At 36.6% G+C, this 20,392-nt stretch overlaps 1 protein-coding gene across 14 annotated transcripts in view; it reads right to left on the bottom strand.

Annotated features, from left to right (window-relative positions):
• Positions 1-4,843: 4,843 nt before the first annotated feature.
• The window catches only part of atp2b2 (ATPase plasma membrane Ca2+ transporting 2), a 169,117-nt gene continuing 153,568 nt past the window's right edge, over positions 4,844-20,392 (bottom strand). For 8 of the 14 annotated variants that reach the window (XM_015348202.2, XM_015348203.2, XM_015348199.2 and 5 more), the window contains 6 exons: positions 20,121-20,312; positions 17,500-17,713; positions 17,081-17,292; positions 16,824-16,931; positions 16,378-16,560; positions 4,844-11,237 (listed from right to left, as the gene is read on the bottom strand). In XM_015348202.2, coding sequence (XP_015203688.1) covers positions 10,926-11,237; positions 16,378-16,560; positions 16,824-16,931; positions 17,081-17,292; positions 17,500-17,713; positions 20,121-20,312 — 1,221 coding nt within the window. In that variant the 3' untranslated portion in view covers positions 4,844-10,925. Of the gene's footprint in view, positions 11,238-11,396; positions 11,430-13,501; positions 13,552-15,117; positions 15,290-16,377; positions 16,561-16,823; positions 16,932-17,080; positions 17,293-17,499; positions 17,714-20,120; positions 20,313-20,392 lie in introns of all 14 variants that reach the window. The other 6 variants (XM_015348205.2, XM_015348208.2, XM_069189447.1 and 3 more) reach the window with 4 other exon arrangements.

Raw genomic sequence — 20,392 nt, 5'->3', positions numbered from 1 at the left:
ATAAGGCGATCTGATTGGTAAAAACCGCTGTCACTCATTGTATTTTCAGCCATTCAGAGCCCTTAGGGGGTAAGACTTCCTCTAGAAGCCTCGAGCTGAATTCCGCCTGCCTTTTAGCTGTCAATCATTGACTCAGAAGGGGTAATCAATCATTTTTTTATCAGTTTCTTATCAGTTCTCCTTTTTTTCACACCAGAAGGCAACTCTGAGGTTTTTTTTTAATAGCATAACAGCAGATAAAGGCTCTCTAGCAGTGCCTAAAGGGTTTTATAGCAATTGCAATGATTATTTTCAATATTTTTATGATTTTTTATTATAGGCGTGAAATTTCATTCCAGGTCCAGTTTTCACAAAACATGATGTAGAATTTTTTCTAATTGATCAATTTGTCCCAGATTTTTATCCAAGCTAGAACAAGGTTTTCAAATCATTCCCAGGCCCTTGACATGCATTTAGTTGAAAAATCTGACCTCTGCAGACCAAAAAAACATTTTCCCCTGCTGTTTTGGGGTTTTTTTTTTTCATATGTTAGTCTGCTGAGTGGACACATTAAGAAATATAAGAAATTTGACTGTTCACACTCGAAGCCATGGGGGTTACCTTCAGTTTAAGACCTGAACCAGGCTCCTGCTATGTTCTGCTGCAGAGATATAACAAATGTTTAAGGGGGAGGAAATTCCAGGCGGAAATTGGCTAAATGTGACAATGGTGAAAACAGGTTAAGAATGTACAGTACGTGAGTTCCATGTAGAAATACAGCCCATGAAATATCCAGCAAACACCAATAGAAAATACTAATGTAACTAAAAAATGTCTTGAATATCCAATTGAGAATTTGATATGCCTTATGTGATTTCAGATTACTCCTACTGTATGCTCGTAATTTAGTATTAAAAGCTCTTGAAGACAATGATTATACTTAACAAAATAGTTTTGAAACTTTCAGACAAACCCTACAAGTTGGCTGATTTGGTGATTAGCAAATTTAAGATTTAGCTTTGAGGTTACTCCACTTAACGAAGAGTGTGACAGTGAAGCCATGAGAATAAGGATATGAGAAATGTGCCCACATTTCAGTTCAGTTCAGTTTACTGTCAGATGCACAAGTGCAATGAAGTACGTATCTGCATGGATGCTCCAATACAAAGAACACAAAGATATTAAGGAAACACCAAAAACATAAACACAGAACAGCAGCAGCAACAACAAGTTAAATAACATACATCTTTGAAAAAAAACACATCAGTGTGAGCCAGTGGTAAGGGTAGAGTTCAGTAATCTGACAACTTGTGGGAAAGAACTGTCTCTTAACCTGCACATACGTGTCTTTATGCTCCTATAAATGCTTACCATAGGGAAGGGGGGAGACAAATAAGAATGCAGGATGACTGGTATCCTTAGCGATACTCCCAGCCTTCCTGAGACAGCAAGTTGTAAAAATGTCTGAAATAGAGGGGAGCTGTATTCCAGTGAAGGACTGGGCCGACCTGATCACCCCCTGTAACGCCTTCTGGTCAGACAACGAGTTGCTGCCAAACCACACTGTAATACCACATGTGAGCACACTCTCAATAGCACACCTGTAAAATGTGGCTGTCACGATCGCTACTCCTCCTCTTAAGGGCGCTCCAGCCCTTCCTTGTTTTCCCCCATTACCTGCACCCGTTTCTGATTTCCGTTCCCCCTTAAAAGCCAGACGCAGACGTCACCTGGGGTTCCTCATTGAATTCCACTTCGTGAGAGCCCGGGGGTCCTGCTGCGTCTGGCTCCGTTATGCTTTTAACCTTCTGTTCCTGATTCCGCCGGTCCCGACCCGGTTCATGGTTTTAATCCCCTGGATGGATCTCCTGGCCTTGGACTTTGCTTCTGTCTTGGATGACCCGTTTGGATTTTCTCTTGGATTGTTCGCCCTGGACTCACTCCCCCTGGACACCTGCACCCCTTGGACACGCCCCCTGTCTCCATACCCTCTCCTGCATGACTTTTTCACTAGTGTTTCCTCACAATTCTGGATCGTATTGTCTGCATAGGGCCCGGAAAGAACTGTTTGTGACAGTGGTAAGGACAGTTGAAAATAGACCAAATTTTTTCAACTGTCTGAGGAAGTAAAGGCACTGTTTTGCTTTCTTTGTATGTCCAGCTACATGCTGGGACCACATTAAATCATTAGTGATGAAGGTACTCAGGAACTTGATATGAATAGGGGTGTATTCCCCTCCCTGCTTTCTAAAATCAATGACCAGCTACATGGTTTTGCTGCCATCGAGGGAGAGATTATTGTCAAGCTACCACTCCACCAGGTTCCTGACCTCATCCCTGTAGGCTGTCTCATCATTAGCAATGATTCGGCAAATGATGGTAGTGTCATCAGCATATATGTAGATGGAATTGGAGCTGTGTCTGGCACACAATCGTGGGTAAACAAGGAGAACAGCAGGGGGCAAAGCACAGTAAGCCCACAGTCCTGAGGGGCACCTACAGTATATTGATGGTCAGCGTGGAAGAACGTTTTCCATCTACCCACACAGTCTGTGGTCTGCCAGTCAGGAAATCCAAAATCCACCTGCATAGAGAGGTGTTGATGACCAAGAAGTCCAGGTCATTAAGCTTCCTGACCTGACTAGCCTGGAAGGAACTATTGTGTTAAATGCGGAGCTGTAATCAATGAATAGCATTCTGATGTATGTGTCTTTGTCTTCCAAATCAGTCATTGCAGTGTGAAGAGCCAGGGAAATAGCGTTGTCAGTGGACCTGTTACGCGAGTATAAAAACTGGAGGGGTCTAAGCACTCAGGTACCATTGTGTCAATGTGTATAATGATCTGCCTTGAAGGCATTTCATTATGGTGGATGTGAGCACTACTGGTCTGTTATCATTAAAACGGGTCACAGTATTTTTCTTTGGCACTGGAATAATGGTAGTTTTCATAAAACACACAGGAACAGAAGATTGGAAAAGTGAAAGATTAAAAATATCCATAAAAACCGTGGCCAACTGGTCTGCACAGGATTTTAGGACCCGTCCAAGAACGCCTTCCAGACCAGTCATCTGCCGTGTGTTCACCCGTCTGAAAGTTGCCCTGACTTCAGCCTCCGTGACAGACACGGCTGGATCATCAGTGGCCGGGAGCACAGGCGCCTGCAGTTCGGTGATTTCCCTCTCAAAGCGAGCGTAATAGGCGTTCAGCTCATCCGGGAGAGAGAAATCACTTTCAGTGGATGTAACTGTGCTTATTTTGCCTTCATGGTTTGTTATTGTCTGAATACCCTGCCACATTTGGCGCACATCGGCAGAGGCAGCTTGCATCTTGTTACAGTATTGCCTTTTTTACGTCCCTGATAGCTCTCCGCAGGTCATACCTTGCCTTCTTATAAAGGTCCAGGTTGCCAGATTGTCTGGTAAGGAGCAACTAACCAAGGAGCTACTATAAGAGAGCGAAGGAAGAGTGCAAAGAAATGCATGTTGGGAACGTCTGCTTGTGTTTATACTGTATGTTGTGGGGTAATGTCAGATCACTCCCAAACATTCGTTTCTAGACATCCAACAGGTTCGACATCAGCGCTAAACCTTTCAATCTCTTTGCCCATATGAGTGCTTGAAGATAAAATAAAATAATAAGTAGCAGATTATCAGGTAACACTCTAGATTATAGATTGCAAATTCCATTTTTGATTTAACATAAAGCAAAATTTATTACAGTGTAACTAAATTCTAGTAATCAGTACATGTTGTGGAAACAATAGTCAACAATTAATGACACAAAGTGTAATTTGCAAACCTTTAACTAAGGTTTTACAAGTTATTTAGAAAAGATGGCATCATATTCAATCCAGTGCTGCACAGGAAACCTGCGTCTTTCAAAAATGCCATTACAATCAAATAAAATGTCATAGATCACCAAAAACAACAACTGATTTTCGATGCTCTCTGGAATAGATCATAGACACATTGATGCAGATACCTTCAACATTTGCCCTCCAACAGAGAAAAGCAAAGGCAAAAAATACATACAAATATTTGCTAATGAAAAATATACTTCATGTATATCATCTAACATCTGTTTTACATCTAAGATTTAAGTGCTACAATAAGTATTCTATTTTTACTGAAACCTCATTCATCAACTCTTTGCTCTGAATATTAATGTTTTAGAAGTACAGTCTTTTCGGGAAGGGTTTTATATCAGTGTAATATCAGAGAAGAAACAATTTACAGTATGTGAATGTTTTGTGTCCTCATTTTAAGGCTGTTTGCTTCACTGAGAGTGATCATCTTGTCCAGCAGTGTAGGTCAGTCGGCTGCAACTTAAACCATGGAGTCATGGTTCATTTACATTGTCAAATTTATACAAGAGCAGCAATTAATCAAGCTGTCATGAGGCTGGTCACTAAAAAGCAATAACTTAGCTGAAAAATCAGCTTGGCCTTTTGAAATGTCTTTCCCTTTTAAAAACTTAGGGGGCAATTGCAGCTGGAGGAATTAGTCAAATACTATATCTGTGTAAACTTGATCTTGGTTTGTGCTGGCTCTTAGTACAGTAACTTCCATATGCCTTGTACAGTATCTTCTTTTACTGCACAACTTTTGGGTTTTCTGTTAGGGGAGGAAGTCTTCATCCAGTACGACAAAAATCTAACATATTTTTATGTGCTTACAGGGAGAAAAAAAAACCTGAATTGCACTTTAATTAGAAAGATTTAGGTTGAATCAAATTTCATTTTGAGGTTCAGTTGTTTGCTTAGGTTTAATCGGGTACTTAGGGTGACCTTTGTAGCATTCTAAACCCTCATTATAGTATTCCTACATGCGAGTGATAGTAGCAATAGGAAATGCAACAATTAGGTCGTTCAGTTCTTTTTATTTGATGGGATGAACGACTTTAGTTAGAAATGTACAATGCACTTTGTACTGTTATATAATCTCTACTTAGTATTATAGTTTTCTGAGGAACAACATTATCCTAAAACCTCAGGCAAGGTTTTAAGATAATGCTGTTCACAGCTTTACTCCACCAGCGCAGAATTTGAATTTATCAGGCAAGACAGACTAGTAATTTGTCACAGTTAGAACATCTAGCCCAAAGTGAAGAGCAAGCTGGAAGTTCAGGTGTGCTACTGACAAACCTGCTTCGCCTTAACCAATAATTACCACACATTGTCTACCACACTGTAGACAATAGGCTATCATAGTGAAAAACAGCTGTTTAATACACAGTTTTGAAACAGGGAAGAAGGATTTGAATATTCACATTCGAATATTAGTATTATAATAAATATCAGAATTAGGATATTTATTATATAATTAGGAAATTACCAGAATATAAAATATCAGAATAAGAATTGCAGAATTGCAATGGATGTCCAGTAGACGGCAAAGAGGCCACTTAAAAGCAAACAACCAAAATAAGCTTTCATAGCTAATTTTATACTGCTATAAATTATTCTAAAACTAAATATGAATATAGAAATAAGAAATGTTAATAATAATAAGCAGGTTACCAATAAAGGTAAAGGCAATTCCGTAGAATAAATACACCAAAAACAAGTACAGTGGAGACATTGATTTTTTTTTACGTTTAGCTCTCCAATACCTCGTTTTCCTGCCTTTATATCCGTAACTAAATGTTGCCCTCTAGCGGAGCATGTTGCCAAAGTCGAAACAATCAGTTTCAAATCAAAATGGTTCCATTTACTCTTTTACTTTTATGTTTTGTAGCGAAAGTTAATACGTAAATCCATCTTTTGAAAATCTGGTGGATATACTGGGTTATAATACTTGGTTATATCAAATCTATTTGCTATTCAACAAAGTTACTTGAACATAAATTATTTGTACTTTTTTTATTTCGAATTTTTTTAAACTAAAATTCCTTACTTCACCTAGTATGCCAGTATTTGCATACCATGCTTTCTTTGCTTTATGTAGCCGATTGAAAGTGTATTCTTATCTTTCTTATTGGTATTGGAATGCACAGTTTCATTTTCTGCCTTTTAATTCTTGTACATTTCTAACTGAAATGTGTTTGTGACTTGACCAAATATTAATACAGTATAATGTAATCCTCACAGTTATTGTAGATACCTTCTAAACTGGGAATGTACAATAATTGCGTTAGGATGTTCTTGAAGAGATTATTTAATTGTGTGTATTTTTAAGTGGTTTGGTGCTGCACATTGTAAATAACAGTAAGCAAAAATGTTAAAAAGCATAAGAAAAACATGCCTGTTCGACAGTGCTGTAGGATCTTGGGGTTTCCTTCGCGTCACCTACAATATTATTAACAGCATTAATTGTGAAATGGCCAATTTAATCAAATTGTCAAAGCTTGCATTCAACAGCTCAGTGGTACAGTGGGGTAAGATTGAATAAAGAATTTGCTCTTTAAAGATAAGCCCTGACACTAATTTAGAGAAAGACTATACTGGTATGAGGCTTTATTTTAAAAAAAGCATCAAAAACAAAAATATTGCAAATAATTTTTAAAAATCTGAAAAACATAAAATGTATATAATATGATTGCCACAATGTGGCAGTGTCTCACATCATTAAATGTGCCATCACATTTCCAAAAGGTTCGACACACTGACAAAATCTCTGTGCTACTTTAAAGGTACCATGCTCAGATAAACTGCATTAGTTTTATGGCAGTATTAATATTTCAATTGACTATTTATAAATTCCAGTTTTCCTTACTTAAGGATTGTTTTTCAACAAATATTTTTTTAGGAAAGCAATATATTGTACTTAATTGTATTACACAATATAGTCTCCTTCCAATCTTGTGAAATATGATTCAGAAATGGTAATTGATTCAATTTCCCCTATGGTTTAGTAATGAAAAATCATATATTTGCCATTAAAGGAAGACTACTATATCCTTGTAAATGTTACTTTTCTAAATGATATTGGATTTGAATTAAATGATGATGAAGATCTCAATAAACTAAGACAGAAAGTTGTTTTGAAATTTCAGAAAGGTAAATGCAGTTTACTGGTATCAAAACAACACTGAGTACCTCTTCATTATTTCTCTTGACTTGCTCCATAAAATAACAGATTGATAAACACAGACTGAATAGATGAATGATTTTAACATTAGACCTTAATGTTGAATTCCTCCTCACCCAACCCCAGTTAATTTTCTCTTTAACATCTCTAAAACCCAATGGGCTAAAAACTGAATTTTTTGTAAGGTTTTTTTTAAAGTACCATTTTCACCTTTTAGTTGTCCATTAAACCAGGTAGATGAAAATATTTCCCCACATATTACCCCTGTTTTATACAGTACAGTGGGTAAACTGGTAAACTGTTGTCTGTGTACAAACTGTGAGAAACAATACGCTATTAATGCTGTCTTTAAAACTAACTTAATTATTACTCACGTATAGTATGATATTTAGTTTCCTCAGTCTCAGAATTTCTTGATGCATATTCATTTCCTTCATTTGCAAAACGCTTTTCAAATAAAAACATACATCAAAGAGTAGTCACCTTGCCTAAAATAGTACAATCTTTTGGAAAAGAAGCAAAACTTTGGTCATTTCTGTACTGGAGATTACAGATTGTATTTGTTCATAAGGGCCACAGTCTACTTCAAAATAAATCTGATTACAAATTCAGTCTGTCTAAATTTCCCTGTGCCCATCTTCCTAAATCTCTCTCCTACTAGACTATGGTACTTCTGTCCATGTCTTTCAATAAATCAAACTGTAACACAACAGGTCCTGTTACTCTGAATGTTTAGAACCAAGCGAAGTACCTTGCACATCTCTCTTGAGAGACACGCAACATGCAACATTATACAGCACTAAACTCTGTAAACATTCCTGCACCATCTCTGGTGACCCCACAGAGGTATTGTATAGTTTAAACTGATTCATCAAGTTTTGACAGAATCCCAGTCAGTTATCTCTTCAGTGTTTGATTGCTGCTTTCTGAAAGGCACTTTCCAACACTTGGGATCAACATTAGCTCAATTAATGCACCAGAAAACTGTTGACTAAACTTTTCATCCCCTGTATCAAGTAGCATGAGATTTTCATGGAGCATGACAAGCTCCTTAAAAAGTAATTGTTACATCTGGAGTACAGGATGATATAAACACAGAGGCACAGATTGCACTGTTGTTAGGAACTTAATGGTCATTATTCAGGATAATAAGCAGTGTCTCAACAATGGAAGCCTACTTTACATTAAAGCAAATGTCACACAAATGCCACACTGGTAGAGAGAGACCATCATATTTCATGCTGCTCTGGAAATTTATTTAATGCTCTGCTTTTTCTTTTGTTCCACTTGTGCTTCTGCCAGGAATTGTGTTATAGACAGTAAGCAACAAGAGTCACAGTTCATAACTTTCTTCAAACTATAAAATAATGTACATCACATTGGTTACTGACTTTTGAAACCACAAACATTCCAGCAACACACTCTAGGGACAGGGGATCAGGGGCAAAGAGGAGATAACAATCAGAAAGCATGACCTTTTTGCATAGTATTAAATGAACAGAGACACAGAGTTCTTTATTTACAATTATTGTCTAGATAAAAAAATCATAAAAACAAGATTGATGAACACATATCATTTACCCATAAATGGCTTGACTGCCAAATATACCACTGGCTTTTTTTCTTGTTCCACAAAATTCATGCTGCTAAGGACAGTATGTAGAAGCATTTTAAGTATTGCAGTGTTTTGTTTAAATAAATTCATCATATATAGTACCATTTGCAAACAACAGCATCAGAAATTTAAAGCAACAAAGTTAAAAACTTTGTTCCAGTTCAGAATACTTGACCTGTACTTGTAACTTAATAGCTAATCAGACTTGAAAACAAATGTTGTGTCACATAAAGTGTACATTGTACAGTCCTTGCTAACAGAATCCTACACTTACTGTATGTGCATCTCAGATGAAGTAAGTTAGTTTGCTATTTACAAAGAATGTATGATTTAATACCATTAATTGTTTTAAACCCCGATTTTGATTAATGTACAAATGTTTTTTTAGGAGTTGTCTGATTTTTTTCTTTGAACATGTAAAAAAAAACAATTTAACAAGAAGTTACAGAAAAGACCATTTTTATGATTGTTTGAACATATTTTAAATCATGGTCCCTTCAATAAAGTCATTCACAAATGCCTGAGCCAACAGTTAAAGCCTTTCCACCCTTTAGTAGGGTCAGAAGCTGCTTAGATTTACAGAAAAACAAATGCAGGCCAACTAATTCAAATCCATACAGTATAGAAAATAGGATTTAACCTGTATTTTTCCAATATAAGGACGGCTTCGTGCTTCCATGTAAGCCCCAATATATAATAATAATAATAATAATAATAATAATAATAATAATAATAATAATAATAATAATACAAGGGCTGTTAACATCTTGATGCATTTATTAATCTATCCTCCATGATATCTCTTCAAACTGCCTTACCTTTAGAAAGCACAATAAATAGTTAACAACTACTGAATACTGTTGAGATGCTATAGTATATTTAGTGACTGCAGGAAGACAAGCTTGGTTAGAATCACACAAAAGCACATCTACCGGAAATATACACCACAGAAAGTTTCATTCAGATCCAGATAGTGCAGAAAATGATCATTTTAAAAAAGTCAAAATCAACAATCCATAGTGTTTTTTAAGTTGTTCAAAATGCCAACAGCCCTAAAGCTGTGATTTTGTGTCTTTTTAAGAAAAACCCTAAACTACTAAACGAAAAAGAAAGAAATAAAATCAACACAATATATCACAAAATTTCAACACAACCTTTGATTTTTCATACAGATAATGCCAAATATAACTTATTTTGCAATTGTTTCTAATATTATAAACCCATCACAACCTTTGATGGTCACAAGTAATTTAAAACATTTCCGTTAAACAAGCAGTTGTTTATATAGCAGACAGTTCATTAAATTCAGTCCAGAATGGCCCTCTCAGTTTGGAGACTGACCAAAAATGAATTTCAAGCATTTTAATAAAAAAGCAAACAAAGCAAAGAAAAAAATGAACCTATATCTTAAGATTTGTATTTGGAAACAGAGGAAGCCTTTCAGTTTTGTTCCCCACAATCATGTAATACTAAAATGCCACATTAAATAATATATTCCAATATATTTTGGCTTCTTTTGTTATCTTCTAAAAATATCTACAATATTTAACAAAATAGCAGGCAAATTCAGTACACAGTTTGTAATAAAACACCTAGAGTCCAATATTACAGAAGTATTCAACAACTTGAGCTGCTCAAACTACATCTGCAGAATGGTTTGAAACCTACAAATAAACAAGGAAGTATCTACAGGTTTTGTAAACAAATTACATTCTCTTTAGGACATAAATAAGTTAAAGTATTAAGAGCCATTTAAGCAGAAACAAGGCAACATGCCATTAAACAAAGAAGAAAATTGTATATATATATGTTTAATAAATGCTATTATTTATAAGTTTCTTTTTTCCAATTGGTGCAAATCTACTGTGCAAGTTGAGCCCTGCAACTTCAATACACTTTTTTAATTAAATAAATCTATACAATTAAGTCCATGCCACACAATCACTTCAAAAAGTCACAGACCAGTGAACGGGGTAAGCTGTCTTAAATTGAAAGTCCACAGCAGTCCCCACAGGAAAAAAAAAAGAAATAAAAACAAAATTAATTTAAAAAAGGGTCATGTACATTCATGCAGGAGCGCTTTATTTTGTTAACTGTCATTATTGGAAGGGTGAGTGGGTGGGATTATGCTCTCTCTCATCACTCCAGAAGGAGCGCCCTATTTTCTGCACGCAGCAAAAACTAGCACATCGAGAACAGTTTTTAAGCCAGCAGTTCATTCGTATTTCACTGTTCTTGTTTGCTTCTGTTGTTGCATTTCTTGACATGTTTTTCTGTTTTTTTTTTGCAAAGATATGTTCAGCTAAAGGGAAGTCTCCAGGCTGTGTAACGGGCTTCCTGGACTTGACGAGGTAGCTGATTTACTTGTGTCAGTGGTAAGATTAATGCCACTATCGATTGCATTGTTGTTCTTATTGGGTGATGAGGGCTGACTGGAATTCTGCTTGAGCGCTGCATCTTCTTCTATGTCAGTATCATCAATAAGAGGGATGTGGGGCTGAGAGTCTTCTATCCTAAACTCTGGGTGAGTCATGAAGTTGTGAATGGAGGTTCGTGATTCAGGCTTCTCCAGCCCTTCGTAGAGAGAGCTACGGAACGCCTTCACGACGCGTATCTGCAAAAGACGAACGACAAATCGCTAGGTCACAATTCCAAAACAAACCCAAAACAGCCCTTCATTTAGTATTTACTAAGATAGAGACAGCACATCGTTAAGGTGGCGCAGATAGCTGAAGTCCACAGTCACGAGACTTTAGAAGCATACACAACTCACTCAGTTTCGTGCATTGTGGTAGTTCGGTAGGGACTGCAATAAAAACTGTCAGTAAAAAAAAGCCACTGAAGAAATTACAGGCAGCACTGGTTATATATGCAAAGATCCAATGGCGTATACCTAGAGACAAGCCATGTTAATAAAAATGGCAACGCAAAAACCCATGCATGTTGAAAAAGTCTTGCAGTGAGTTAAGAGTAAGTAGGAAGAAAAGTTCAGATTTCAAGATGTTTTGCAGATATTTGGAAGACAAAAACAAAAAAAAGACGTCCACAAAGACTACAAAATAGACACAAGAAGCACAGAAAAGAAATGTACTGGTTTGAGGACACAGCTATAATTAGCTTTATGCTGCTTAAAGGCATGACTGCAAAACAAAATGGAGGCAGCCTAGAAGCTTCAAAGCCAAACAGACAACATATTGAAGAACACATGCAGTACAAGACATGTTGATCCACAGTAACAATGAACATTGGCACACAGACAAGCTCTATGCTGAAGCCTGGAGTTGGTGAATAGATCTAGTTTCTTTTACAAGCTCAGCTCCATGCACATCTGAAGTAAACACTCAAGTATAGGCCCCGACAGGTTCTCTCTCTCTTTAAATTTTGCAATTTAACATTCCAAACCAAACAATAAAAATCTATAAAACACTCTTTATACGCATTTAATGTTTTTAAAAATGTTTCCTAACAAAGTTATCCAAGAATAATTAATAGACTGTAGCTGTATAAATGTCCCTTTATAAAATGATATCAGGACAAATATTACCCACACTAAAACAAAATGTTCCAAAGGTTATATTTAAATAACTTGTCAAATAAGTTTCCTGAATGCCCTTTTACGAGCTAACATCCAGTGAACTTTTCCATTGTCTACAGTAGAGTATGCTCACATTCCTTTATTAAAATATTCAGAATCTTGTGATATTTTTATTTTAAGATCAACTTATTTTGTGAGGGCTGGTAACATTCTGTGTCTAGAGAAAACAGTCTTGCTTGTCTAAATCATTGATCTCTAGAATAATGAGTATCGGAGTTGTCCTCTTACAGTACTTGTCAACTTATAAAGTAAACATCTGCATTTAACTTATCTACTTTAAGTGCTGTCTTTTCATTCCTCGATATCTGTTTTCTAATACATTTCAAATTACATATTAATATTAAACAACATCTAATAATATTTCATATTATATATTTTTATCTTGGTAACAATTTTAATAAGTACAAATCTTCTGTTTATAAGTTACTGTATATTTATCATTTGAACTGCTTTAAATACTGAAGCATTTTTTAAAAATACATGCTTTCAGGAATAAATCATTAAAGAAACAATGGTTGCCTTTTAAATGTGATTCACGCATGGCAAAATTGATAATACCATTTTGGTGACACGCAGATGTCAAACTTAATTCCTTACTTAAATTCAGAAATACGCTGTGAATGTTAGATTGGCAGATTTTAGAAGACATGGAACAGCTACAATAAACATCAAACATGATTTGACCTGACATTTCATTAGTTAAAAACGCATTTACTTGTTCAGAAGTTATAAGTCAGCAAGCAGCTATGAAAATTTATTTTCTGGAAAAAATAATGTAAAATAATTTTAAAAATGGATGAAAATGAATGTCAGGGCAGATCACATTAAATGGTACTGCCCAGCATTAAACCGGGAACAGCTGGCACTGCAGAAGTTACAGTACATGACTGACGTGACTGACAAAGCACAGGACATAATGAGTTACTTCAACTTTTGAGATTTTGGTTTACAAAATACAGACAACAACAATATGAAGGTTTTGACAGGACTATGACGGACAGACTTCAGGAATCCTTAATTCCACAGGCACATCTTCTGTCTTCTCAGCAGCTAGAAAGCAAGCCTCTTGCTTTAGTCCTGTAAAGTGAGACTTGGCATAAAACAAGGAAAGATAATTGTACTCCTTAGCCCAAAAGAGGTGAAATATCAGAGAGTCTTTTGCAATACTAGAATGCAATATGAAGTGATACAGACTTGGTTTATTGGTGGCTTATACTTGAATGTTTACCCAGCCTGGTGAGTTTGTTGTCAGGGAAATTTATTCACACTGTAGGACTCACAACCTGAAATTCACTCCGCCTGGTGCACCCTTTGGCCAGGGTTCTTTAGCACTCTGAAGAAAACAAACATATTTGACATTCAGACAAAACAGAAAACTCTCTGGAGAGATGTGTGTGCTAAATAGTGGGTTCTTAAACTTTTCTAGGAAAAGACCAGAATTAATACAGTACATCCCTCAGCCTTCTTCTGGCCTGTCTGTCTTGGGGAAATGAGGGAGGTGTCTTTGGGTAAGGTTCCCATGTGAACTGTGGTACAAGTCTTTCACACATTCTAGAGGCTGGAGCACATAAACATTATAAAGTCCTTGAGCAAGAGATGCAGATCCATACCTGCCTCTGCCCCAGAGCCCCAGACGTATGGGAATGGTACTCATTACCCAGGTTTGGTCTTGACCAGTAGTTTAAGAACCCATGTGCTACATTTAATACCAATAAGAAAAGTATTAAAGGGAAAGAATTTCCAAAGATGGGGGGGGGAGAAAAAAGCTTCATTCAGAGATGCCACCGTCTAGACACTCTTGAACAATTTGAATGTCTGCTTATTATTAGGTTCTGTCAAACATATGGATAAACACCTTTATTATACTGTATCGTTGGCCCCGTGTTTTAAATAATACTAGCAATCCATCCATTTTCTAACTGCATTCATCATTTGCAGGGTTAAGGTGGAGCCGGAGCCTATCCCAGCAAGCAATGTGTGCAAGGCAGGATGCATCCTGGACAGGATGCCAGTCCATCACAGACACACAAACACACTCACACAAGGGCTGATTCTCCCAGAAGCCAATTAACCTACCAGTATGTCTTTGGACTGTGGGAGGAAAATGGAGCACCCAGAGGAATCCCATGCAAGCACTTGGAGAATATACAAACTCCACAAAGAGATAACTCCAGGAAATGTGCCAAGTGCTCCAAGCACTGGAAGGTAGCAATGCAAACCAATGTGCCACCGAGTGACCCATATACTGTACTAGAAATATCATAATAGAATTATGGAAAATGAACCCAAGTCTTTATTATAGCCCCTCTGCTTCAAATTTCCTTTGAAAATATGGGAGGCAAATAAATGGATGCAGACCTCAAGGCTGTACCGAATGTAATTTGAATCAACAGTGAAAGTATTGTATTTCTGGGGTCCTGTTGACATAGTATACGGACACTGTATGCAAAGGCACGTGATTATTTTTAATCTCTCACATACGGAAATTTTTCATGTAAAAGCACTTCTCATAAAAAACGAAAGCCAAAATGAACTTAGGATTCTACTGTAGTTAGAATTTGGCAAGTGTCTGCAAGCCAGCACAATTTTAACTTAAAGAGTTACAGTATGAAAAAAAGTCAATGTAATTGTCATAAAATACTTTTAAGGTAGAAAATATAGGATAGAAACACATTCAAATACCACTATGCCATCAGATCTTTCCTTTAATGTCAAAAAAGTCTTCCAAAGAATTAAAGGATGTTCTTATGTTACCCCTGAGAGTCACTGAACTGCTTTGTGGAGGAATCAATGGTACAGTATTCACAGTATTAGCGGTAAAGGCAGTTTTGGTGATGCAATACTCCCGAGTCCAGGCTAGGTGGCATCACTGAGGTGCACACTAAGAATTCACACTCACGCCCAGCTGTAGCAGCAGAAGCACTGGCAGGAGAAGAAAGAGCATTGGACAACGATACGTGACTAGGGCTAGAAATATTGGTTACATCCTGGTGTTGGCTGGTGGTGGAGGACTGCCGCCTCAGAGCTCCCTGAAAGGAAGTACCACTCTTGAATGTATTCACTACTTCAATCTGCAATGGAGGAGAGAACGAGACAGTCTGCTTAGATTGAACACAAGAACACAAGAACATGTACAAATGAGAGGAGGCCATTCCTCTCACCTAGCCCAGTTGGCAAAAGGTGCAGGAAGGCAACTCCAGGAAGAGGAATCTGATATGACTAAGGCTGTGTTATAATTTCTGTGTATATGCTATTATATATACAGTATATGGGTGTTATTCATTGTGAGACTAGTACTGCGGTATACTGCCTTAAACCAGTTGTAGAGATTTGAAATAATAATAATAATAATAATAATAATAATAATAATAATAATAATAATAATAATAATAAAAATGGAATACCTACAATGAATAACAAAAGAAAGCAAAAAAAACCCATCATTTTTATTCATTAGTGAGTAATACTTTATGAATGGTACTGCTACTATTATGTAGTTCATGAATGACTATGGAGTAGGAAAGACTAGTTGTAAATTAATTAATAAATAATAAGTAAGATTTGCTCTCACTTAAAATCATTCTAAATTAAACTTTTACACTCTACTAGGAAGACTGGACTAATTCCCTTGCCATTAGTTGCCAAGGACAGTGTGGTGGATTTATATTAATGACGTGGCCCAGGGGTCCTCATCTGTTTTAGCAGGGAGCCATTTTCAAAGGGAATACAGATGTGCAAGTGGAAATCTGGAATGAGTATGTGTGTTAGGATGGGGGTGGGGGTAGAGAAATGGGAGTGAACCTTATTTTCTTTAGAATGGACAGAAATGTAATGACAGCTTAAGAAAAAGGGAGATGTTACTTCTCCAGCTCTGAGATCGCACATGTGCCTTCAGAGTGAACATGATCAAAGTGGGTGATGTCAACATAAGACCAGCAGAATCAATTCCTCCAAAACAATCAAAAACAAGCTTTTGAATATTTGAATGAAGGTACAGTAGTCTGCACTAATTTGTCAAGCTCTTCATACAGCAAGGATAATAATAATAATTCTAAACCTAATGGTATTAGGATACCAAAGGCATTAAACATAACAACTTACTGTATGCAAACCAGAAATGTACAGCGATTTGAAAGTATCATTTTGCATTTCTTCTTACCTGAGTCTGGATCCTGTTGAGTCCACGGAACCACAGGATCTGCCCACGTCTCAGTTCTCTCTCCGCATGGTCAATTTCCTCAGTATCTTCATTCATTTCTTCTTCTGGCATCTCATCCTTCTGGGTAAGCTGGCCGGCCTCTTTCAGGAACTTCAGCCTGCTTGTTGGAATTGTTGAAATGACCTGGGGAAGAAGTCAAAAAGTCACGTATTATGAAAAAATACTGTGCCTTCAGAAAATGTTAGGCAAAGCATTTTCTTATCAATTTGATTTTGTTGTGAAGGCTTTAAAAAAACATATGGAAAACTCCTTCTTTATTTAGTTGGCAATATTCTTTTTAACTCTCAGGAGTCAAGTCAATATTCTCTGCAAAATAACAAATATAATGGAATGAACTGTTACATGCACAATATCTATACAGTACATTTTAAACTTTTATAAATTACCTGTCCCCATATCAGTTCGCCCATTCCAAGAAATACACACCACATCCACTTGTCAATGTCTAGAGGGGAACAGCTGAAAGGCTTACCCCCAAACTGCACGATGATTATCTGTAACAACGTGGAAGAAAGTTTTCATCATTGGCTATCTCAGCATCTAAACCTATTTAAGGTATTTTAGTCTCAACAGAAAAGAAGTCTTTCACCCCGACGTAAAAATAATCACTTTTTGGCTCCTGAACTAAACTATAGTCTGTTACCTGAATAGCAAATGTCCCCACTACAATAGAGCAGAAGATTGGGTTCCTGAAGATACCATCAAAGACATTTCTTTCTCCGTGGATTTTACGGGCATTTATCTCATTGAAGAGCTGCATCATAACAAAAGTATTGAAGATAATCGTGTAGTGCTCTGATGGAGGGGAGTGGAGAGGTGCGTTCCTTCCACTGTCGATGTTAAAAAGTCTTTCACCTGAAGGAAAACATGACCAATTTATTTGTCACCCGATTAACTTAACCTTGGCTGTACTTTATACACCCCCACTACCCCATATTATAAATGACCTTTTATGTCAAGGGAATTCATCTGCAGTATTACCACATACACTATGTAAGATATCCTTTCAAGAACAGTGGGAGGAAATAACAATATTTAATTTTCACAGCTAAGATCACTCACCTACAAACAGAAGAGTAAAAATGATGGTTAGCTGGTAAACACCATGACCAAGAATGTTTTTCATCATTGTGCGTGAAATGAGTGGTTTGTTTCTTCCATAGGGTTTCCTCATCAGAAGGGACTCTGTTGGTGGTTCTGTAGCCAGAGCCAAAGAGGCAAAGGTGTCCATGATCAGGTTGACCCACAGCATCTGAACAGCCTTCAGTGGGGAATCCTAGAGGAAAATAAAGAACAACACTACAATACAGATCATGTTAGTTGGTGTAAAGCACACTTGTTCTTTTGCAACGAAGGTGCATTATCTGTGTCACAAATTAATTTTGTATAAAATCATAATCCTGTATTCTGATCTGGAATATTAATAAATGAAATCATGTCTGGCATGAGGCAAAAGTAGAGCAATGCCCTGCAGCACAGTTGCATCCTTCTCCAATATTCCAAAAACTCAAGGCTCCCTGTTTTGTGGTACTGTAAGTGAATTTACTGTAATTAGTATGACATTTCCCCAGGTCAGGGCTGTAATATGGAACTAAGACTCCAAACCAAAGTTGTACTACCTAAAACACTGTCTCAAGAGGAGAATAATATACAGACAGTGGTCTTCAAGGGTTTTTGACAAGTGACAATTGTATTTCTTAGGCATCAGATGGTGAACTTAAATAAGCTGAATTTTTCTCCGAGTCCAAAGTAAGTTCAAGCAAAAAAACTCCAGACGGTACTTGTAGAGCATGGTGTCTAGCCAGGGTGGGTAATAGACTGGTTAGGAAGCTAGTGAGGAGCTGAGCTCTTGACATTCAACCAGGTCCCAGAAGGACAACATTGAAAAACACTGATTCACTAAAAAATGTACTGACAAAGAAGGTTCAGCTACTGTACATGCTGTACCTACAGTATAGCAGGTAACCACTTGTTAAGAAGGAAGAAACATTTCCATTATTTCAAAATGTCAATGCCCGGGAGCTCAGTCTGACAACAGCACATTATGTAATTCATTCTGCTGGTCATTCATGTGTGGAAAACAATTCGAAACTGAGGCTTACACATTAAATACGCATTACCTTGGTATGTTGGCTAAAGTTAAATTTATATTCATTTTGATAAGCCATTTTCTGCTCACCACAATCTCTGACAAACATCACTTAAAGACTGGAGAGGTATTTGCTTCCTGAAGCTTGGTTATGGCCTATAATTTTAAAGGTAAAGGATGTTTATAGATGAATCCAGCTACTTTTCTTTATAATTGTAACTCTGCTTTCTCTTTATAAGTCTGCATTCCATCCATTACAGATAGCAACTAAGGAACACAAGAGCATTTACTACATCATATGGAAGATAATGTTGCATTGCGAAGACTAATGTTATTGTGGCCCAATTCATATAGATGAGTAAATGCTCCATCTGTTTTTAACAAAGGCTGTTATATTTTTACTCAATGAATCTGTGAATGTAAGTAGAAAAAATATAGGAATGAAATTCCAGTTTTATTTCATCAGCCTAAAAGCCAAATTAGCTTTAATGGCTTATACAACTGAATTAAAAGGGATGCAAATTGAAAGTAATGGAAACTATATTGCCAAGTACAGAGCTTTGTTCTGACTAAATTTTAACAAGTTTAAGTGTCTTTTTAGGCTATTGGCTCAATGGCATGGATCTAGGACTAATTTGTGGTGCTATTTCTGTTTCAAGCAAACGGCAAGAGAACAGTTCCAATCTAGAGCATTAGAGTCCCTTGATCTAAACAGTATTATTGCAGGAAGAAATCCTCTGGGAAATCCTTATATTAATGCTTACAGATTGAATGCCTTCCCTTGTAAATTTAGAAAGACTTTATGGCAGTGATCTAAATTTCCCCAGTGCCCTACATATATTTCAATCCAATGGATTTATTATAACTTATATTTATATACTTATTAATATTTACTATTATAAAATTATGTCCAATGTAAATTATGTAATATGCATCTCATTTGAGATATGATGAAACAAATGTGATTTTTTTTTCTGTGACTAAGAGCCTTGCTGCGTACAAATCTTCTCAATCATATATGTCTTACTTCTTGATGTTGTAAAGTACGTTGTTCTTTTGCTAATTGACAATTTCATTGTAAAAAGATGAAAAGCAGAAACTCAGGCTGCTGCCAAAACTCTCAGCATAACAGAGATGTTCATTTCAGACTTAAAAAGACACTTATATTATGCTCATAGCTTTGATTTCCTTTGGAAAATAATACATTTTTAGAGCACATTTTTTATTTTTCACTTAATTTTGAATCACACTTCAGTTCCAGTTCAAATACAGTACATCATGCACGATAGATACATTTGTGTTGACCACAATTAAGATCCGGTTTTGAAATGGAAATTACATTGACTTCTGCCTATCACAGAAAAATTGAATACTTTTTTAACTGTGTGATTTCCCTTTTCAACCAAAATAGCCTCAAAACAGCTTCATATGAAAGCAGATTTTAATATTTAAATAAGCAAGCATTAAATAAAGCACTGTCATGATCAATGCTGCCACTTTCAAGGCTGAGAAAGATTTTCAAATTGAAAATAATTTGGGATTATAATTTTACTATAATTTAAAAAGTTCTGTGCACCCCATTCCCACTTCTTACTTGGGTTATACAAGCTCCAGTGAAAGCAACAATCACCGCCACCACGTTCACTGTCAGCTGGAACTGCAGGAACTTTGAGATGCTGTCATACACATTGCGGCCCCACATCACAGCTTTCACGATGCTTGAAAAGTTATCATCAGTCAGAATGATGTCTGAGGCTTCTTTGGCCACATCTGTACCAGCAATTCCCTGCAAGTTAAAAAGAGAGAAGATAAACTGTCTATCGGCCAAGATACTGTATGTCTCAGTTTGCTTTAGAATATTTAAAA

The sequence above is a fragment of the Lepisosteus oculatus genome, chromosome 4, assembly GCF_040954835.1.
Source record: "Lepisosteus oculatus isolate fLepOcu1 chromosome 4, fLepOcu1.hap2, whole genome shotgun sequence".
Lineage (NCBI taxonomy): Eukaryota > Metazoa > Chordata > Actinopteri > Semionotiformes > Lepisosteidae > Lepisosteus > Lepisosteus oculatus.
This window is presented reverse-complemented; position numbering and strand designations above follow the sequence as displayed.